Source organism: Folsomia candida, unplaced genomic scaffold, assembly GCF_002217175.1.
Source record: "Folsomia candida strain VU population unplaced genomic scaffold, ASM221717v1 Fcan01_Sc001, whole genome shotgun sequence".
NCBI classification, from domain to species: Eukaryota; Metazoa; Arthropoda; class Collembola; order Entomobryomorpha; family Isotomidae; genus Folsomia; species Folsomia candida.
This window is the reverse complement of record NW_019091193.1, coordinates 2424545-2430800: the sequence shown is the minus strand read 5'-3', so window position 1 is coordinate 2430800 and position 6256 is coordinate 2424545. Positions and strand designations below refer to the sequence as shown.

The following is a 6256-nucleotide window of genomic DNA, read 5'->3' as shown; positions in this document are numbered from 1 at the left end:
GAAGCTGAGAGACCACTCGACGACGAATGTGTTTAGTGGGAGAATTCCTGGAATTTGTGATTGTTCGATGTGAACAAGTCATTGTTTAAGGTAAATATTACTTCCTATCATGTGCAACATGACTTTTATGCCAAGGGGAAAACTTTTTCAGTTCTCAACCGATTTTGTTCATCCCAATTTTAAATGAAAGATAAATGAATTTTTCACATTATTTTAATGAAGTGACGATGATGACCTCATTCATATTTCTATATAATAATAAACCGTTGCAAACGAAATGTAGCAAAGGGGTGAAAACACACGGAATTGTCTTTGTGGCACGCCTACATCGTCTTTCTGCACTTTCCCGTCATTGTCCCACATTACCCCACGTCTCATTTTGCCCAGTTTTGACACCCCCACCCGCGTACTTCAAACGTACACGACAATACCTTTCAATAGACACCCCACATGACAAAAGTCATTTTTTCGACATTCGACACCTCCCACACGGTCATGGAGTCGTCGCACGTCGAAATGATGGCGATTTCTGAAATTCCCGCAAAAACTACGTCTAAAACGGTGGCAACAATAAATTCGCCAATTTTCGACTTTGGCGTCGTCTACACGGTCACACGGTCGTCGCACGTCGAAATGGTGGCGATTTCTGAAATCCCCGTCCAAAAATACGTCTAAAACGGTGGAAACTAAAAATTCGACACCTTTGACCGTTGGCGTCATCACCGTGGCGCCGTGACCTAATGACCTACAACGCCCATCTTCGAACTCATCCCGTCCCCAAAAATTAGAAACTCGTTGGCGTAAACCGGATGTCGAAATTCGAATCCGTTCAAAAGTTATCGTGGATACAGACGGACGGACAGACGGACAGACAAGACATTTCCATAAAGGGGTTTTCACCCCTTAATAATATATAATAATAATAATTTATTCAATGAATAATTCTTACAAGGCTCATGGCCCATAGAATTACAAGTTAATTCTCAGCATGATTCAGCAATATAACAGGTTACATTGTATCAACTATATATTTCAAACGAACTCATATTTCTATAATAATAAGCCAAAAAGCGACCCTAGCGACCCTAACGCAAATGTGGCCATGGAGTCAAACCACTTCAGGGTTTTAGTACACTCATGGGGCCCTATCACATATCCAAAGGGCATCGAGATCTGTGAAGGGCAGGTGGTGACGCTCTCCTCCTAAGATGAGTCATCTTCAACAAATCTACCTCACACTCAAATGAAATTGATGTACCTAATAATAAAACTGACCAAATGAGACATAATTTGAGGTAAACTCACTTTTCCCCAAACAACGCGCCGGGAACATCAAACTACAGCAGCCGCGCAAAAATTGTCTTTCATCTTTCTTCATTCGTTGGCGAGTTGTGTTTGCAGCTCTCATATTTAAGCAAAACATTAATTAAAAAGTTTTAATTTACCGAGCAAGTAATTAATTACTCGACCATGGCCAACTTCGATGGGGAACTGCTCTGCAGGACCACGAAAAGTGAGCCGCACTGTTTCTGTCGGGGTTGTTCCATGTTCAGCAGACGGCCGGAAAATGTGCCGAGTTTCATCCGACAAGTTGGAGGAAAGTTGTGGAAGCCGTTCGCAATTCTCCCAAATATTGAAGGTCCAAAGGTATATAATGTCATTAAATATATTTAACTTTACCTGAAACCTAAAGTTTCATCATCATATCATTTTAAATTGGTATTTTTTGTACTGTACTTATATTGTGTGTTATTTGTAGTTTACAATTGTAGAGACTTTCACCGGTAGGCAAGAACAAGGGGAACAAGAGCAAGAACAATTCATTTTCTGGAAACGTCCCATGAAGGAAAAATTGAATATCACGACTGACGGAAACTTGCCAGTTTGTGAGATCACCTGCGCCGAAAATAAGTTCTGGGTCACACCTTTATTATCCGGGGTAACAGCAATAAGATAATGTAAAGGTTATTTTGTGGAAATTATTTGCATAAATATTTGTTGTCGTCTTTATCAGGGGGAGGTCGTTACCGTGAATGATGTCGAAATTCGGGACAGAACAGAGCTGAAATTTGGCGACAATTTATCCTTGGGAGTACTCGAGCCTGAAAAGGAGGGCGACCTGCCTGCCTGGGTTCGAGAGGAATTTGGAACTTTTGATAGTACTCGTTGTCTGGTTTTGTTATTCAAGGTATATTATTATTTGACAGTGAAGTAATAATTTTTTTAACTTGAGTTTGCAATTTTTGCATTGTTTCACTTTTTTGTAGAGGAGGGAATATGATTTTGACTTGTTCTGGAAGAGTGAGCTCGAAAAAGAAAGGAAGAAAATTAGCAATAATGAGGGTGACCTGAATTTGGAAAATATCGAGGAGAAGAAAGAAACAGGCTTTATTCCACAGTTGGACGAACTGGTAAATTAGTATAGTATATTTAGATAAGTGTTGTCTTTCTTGGTCAATTTAATGATTTTGTAATTCGTCCAGGTGGTGTCTCGCATTTTGTCATATCTTCCGTTTGATGATGTGAAAAATGTACGTTTCCTCTCAAAAGTTTGGAATCGAGAAGCTCTCCGCGTCATGAAGAAGAAGGGTTACGTGAAATTCGATTTTTCCCTCGGTTACAAAAAATTGGAAGATTCCACAAAGCTGTTCCGCTACAATCACGAAATGCAGGAAAATCCAATCCCAAATTGGCGAATTTCCATCCCTTCTATCGGCTTGAACTGTTATCAGCATGAGATCCGCCCAACCCAGGGGGAAAAAGTCATCGCAGATCTCCATTGGTTCCTCGGATTGAAGACGCACAACGTCACATCGTTAGATTTTGGGGGAAAGATTTCATCAAAATTTGATTATGATACACAGATCAGAATTTTGGAAATGTGCCCAACCCAAACTATTCAAAATTTCGAGTTAGGGTGGAGATGGAGTACGTCTGAAGCATCTGGGCAAGGGTATCGATTTCCGTCCAGAATTAAATTCACCAACTTGGAAACGTTCGTCCTCTCGATGGATGTTGGGAGTTATGACGTTGAAGGCGACGGCGATCACAGTGAGGACTGTTCTTCCCTGGCCTCTTGGTTGAACCCACTGCTTTATGCTGTCAAAGGAGTACGCGTGCTCATTCTGAAATGCACTTTCTCTCCACTTTTGGAAACATTTTATGAGCAAGCTAAACCATTCCAGAACTTGGAAGAGATTACCATTCAGCGAAACATTACACCGAAAGGGCTCAATTTTCTGAACAAATTGAAGAAACCCTTAACAAAAATGAATCTTGGGAGATTTGAACATTGGACTAATGCAGAATACCTCGAATTTGGACGACTCCTTTCCAAACATTCCCAGACTTTGACTTCTCTGAAGATTACTCTTGGAAATTGTGTAAAGAGCAATACGATTCTTAACCTGCCAAGTTTTCCGTCGCTCAAGGAACTCTACGTAAACAAAGATTCTTGGGTCGAGGAAAATGAAAGATTTCCACTTCAGGTATCCTTCGATGGAGGAAATGGCATCTCGTACGCCAAGCATTTTCCTTCCCTGGAAACCTTGAAGTTGGGGGACAATGATATTGGGTGGAGGAGGAATGCCATCGGAAATGATTTTATTTTCGATACATTTTTACCCCTTGGAAATGGCGGTGCAGGACTTCAAGTTTGCAAAACTTTGCGACATCTCGACCTTCCGACTGATGCAACTTTGGAATCGGGTCAGCTTTTTGCCAGAGCAAGCGAAATTGGAAGAATGTTCCCGAATGTTCACAACCCGTGGATCAACAAGGCTCGAGAAGCATCTGAGAATCAGACTGGACAAGTTTCTTCCAATTAAATTAACGGAAATGGATGGACCGCTTTTTTATGAACGAATTTTCGGATATGGACGGAGTCGACTCGACAAACAATTTTTTTTAAATTATTTATCTATTGTATGATTTTCATATTTCCAACTGTCAATATTCTTTTTGCAAGTATTTCATCAATTCGAAACCATTGATTTTGTTACCTTTTTTTGTATCTTTGTGACTAAATTGTCCAGATTATATTTGGTATTTAGAAATGGAATGCTTGATAAAAGTATTGGATTTCTAAATTTATGCCTTCTTAACACGTGTTGTTTTGTTGGAAATTAAATTGTTCATTTAAAAATTATTTATTATAATGTTAGTTTTGATAAATTATTCATACAAATTCAAATGGTTTCATAGATCACAATAGTGGAACATATGTAGATACTTAATAAGACTAAAAATCATTACAAAACATCATCCTAAAATAACATTCATGCAAGCTGTCCTAGATTGAATGTACCTTATGTATTAGTTAGTGCATACATAATTCCCGTGGTACCGGAAGATAATTAAGAAATAAGTCATTGCTGGCTGTTTAAACTATAAAGTTTATAGTTAGGGTTTACAGTTAGAGCTAAGCAATTTAAAATGTGAATGTTTTCAGGATTCATTTATCGTGCTGCTAAAAATGTTATAAACCGTTTAGAAAAAATATTTTTACACCGTTTAATTTAGGCTTTGCAGATTTATCTGTGGGTTTGATTTCTGGCTTTGTTCCGGGAAATGGGAGAAACTAAAATCCAGGAAAACTGGGATAAAAAAGATACCCCCAACGCCGACGGTCCCTCACAGAAGTTTTTTTTAAGGTTAACCTCTTTTCCCAGTTTTCGCCCCCTTCCCGGCAGGCGGGCACTCCGGTTGCACGGTGGCACGAAAAATCGAATCGAACCCTTTTATCTGTATGAAATGAAACGTCTTTGAATCAAATCAATATGACGTCGATTGTGCAATGAAATTATTTGGTTTTCAATGAACATGTTTATTGAAAGCCAAGTAATTTCGTCGCATATTTATTAAATTGTGCACAATTTAATTAGTATGTGTTTTATTTTCGTATGCCGCGTAATAACATGATTTCTCCGCACTTGTATCGATTTGGAAATAATTTTATACGGGATTGGTTATGATTTTCTGTTGATTAGTGAATATTTCATTACCACCACCTTACCAAACCCTAATTCCCGTTATTAAGATACAGGGAGAGACGCATTGATAATACAATTGCCCAGTAGTGATACCAGAAAATTTAATTCTCGTCTTCCTATAGTGTATGAGCATTATATATGAAAAGTAAAGAAGGTACGAATAGCCGCATTACATAATGCTTAATGCTAAACAGTTTTCAACCATCGTGATTACTTGATTATATTTATTATTTGATTATATTTCTTGCATTGGTGTCACGATTATATATGTACATACATACTTGATAATGTAGGAAATGACAAGAATTTAGAGCCCGGATCTCTATAATTAAAAGGCTAAATACCTGCATGCACTAACTTAGGATTAGTATGTATTTAAGTATTGGTTACCACCACTCGTTCGACGCAATCTGCCCATGTACTCCTTCCAAGATGTACACGTCATACCTGAAAATCCTAAAATTCCACTTTCAAAGTTGCAAATTCGCAGAGCTGGGATAATCCTGATTAAGGATTATGGATTTTAATCCCGGATTAAGGATTATTAATCCATAATCTATAATCCGGCAACGGTAGTTTGTTAGAATTAATCCTAATCCATAATCCCGGTTTTTTAGGAATGAGAATTAATCCTGGAATAATACCGTCAGGTGTCTTTAATCCATAATCACGATTATGGATTACTAATCCCGATTAATCCCAATCATGATTAGTAATCCTGATTATTAATCCAGATTAATCCCAATCATGATTAATCATGATTACGTATTCATGATTAATTCTCAATCTGGATTACTCAGTTCAATTCCCATAGTTCTATTTCATCCCACTCTGTGTAGCTTGAAGTCTCAAGTTCTCACAACTTTCTTCTGTCAGCTACCATTTGAAGAGTCAACATGTTCTCGCTGCCTTGCACTATATATATCAATTGAAACTGCTTTTTAAATATTTTATGTGAACCCACATAGTTGAAATTTGTTGCGCTAGATATAGTGTAAAAATCATTAATCACCAAATTAATCAGGATTATTAATCCATAATCCATAATCCTGAAATTTCCAGAATGTATGGATTAATCCGGATTAATCCTGACATAAATTAATCTCACGAAAATAATTTAATCACAATCCACATTATTTTGTGGTTAATCCATAATCCATAATCCACCCTCAAAAACCAATAATCACCCAGCTCTGCAAATTCGCAAAATGTACACCGTTCGAATTCGATAAGAGGTCGGGGCGGATGATTTTAACAAAAAATCT

General features: G+C 37.9%; 1 protein-coding gene across 1 annotated transcript; it reads left to right on the top strand.

The window, feature by feature from the left end:
* Nucleotides 1–1367: 1367 nt before the first annotated feature.
* On the top strand, nucleotides 1368–4141 carry LOC118434101. Its single transcript, XM_035846896.1, has 5 exons — nucleotides 1368–1647; nucleotides 1760–1939; nucleotides 2015–2188; nucleotides 2268–2411; nucleotides 2484–4141. The coding sequence occupies exons 1-5, from the start codon at nucleotides 1471–1473 to the stop codon at nucleotides 3825–3827; spliced, it is 2019 nt and encodes a 672-aa protein (XP_035702789.1). The 5' UTR covers nucleotides 1368–1470; the 3' UTR covers nucleotides 3828–4141.
* The last annotated feature ends 2115 nt before the right edge of the window (nucleotides 4142–6256 follow it).

Excerpts from the sequence above, each read along its gene's own strand:
- LOC118434101 (XM_035846896.1), top strand. The coding sequence starts at position 1,471 with ATGGCCAACTTCGATGGGGAACTGCTCTGCAGGACCACGAAAAGTGAG. Across the intron at positions 1,940-2,014 it reads TCACACCTTTATTATCCGGG|GGGGAGGTCGTTACCGTGAA; the intron begins GTAACAGCAATA and ends CGTCTTTATCAG. Across the intron at positions 2,189-2,267 it reads GTCTGGTTTTGTTATTCAAG|AGGAGGGAATATGATTTTGA; the intron begins GTATATTATTAT and ends ACTTTTTTGTAG.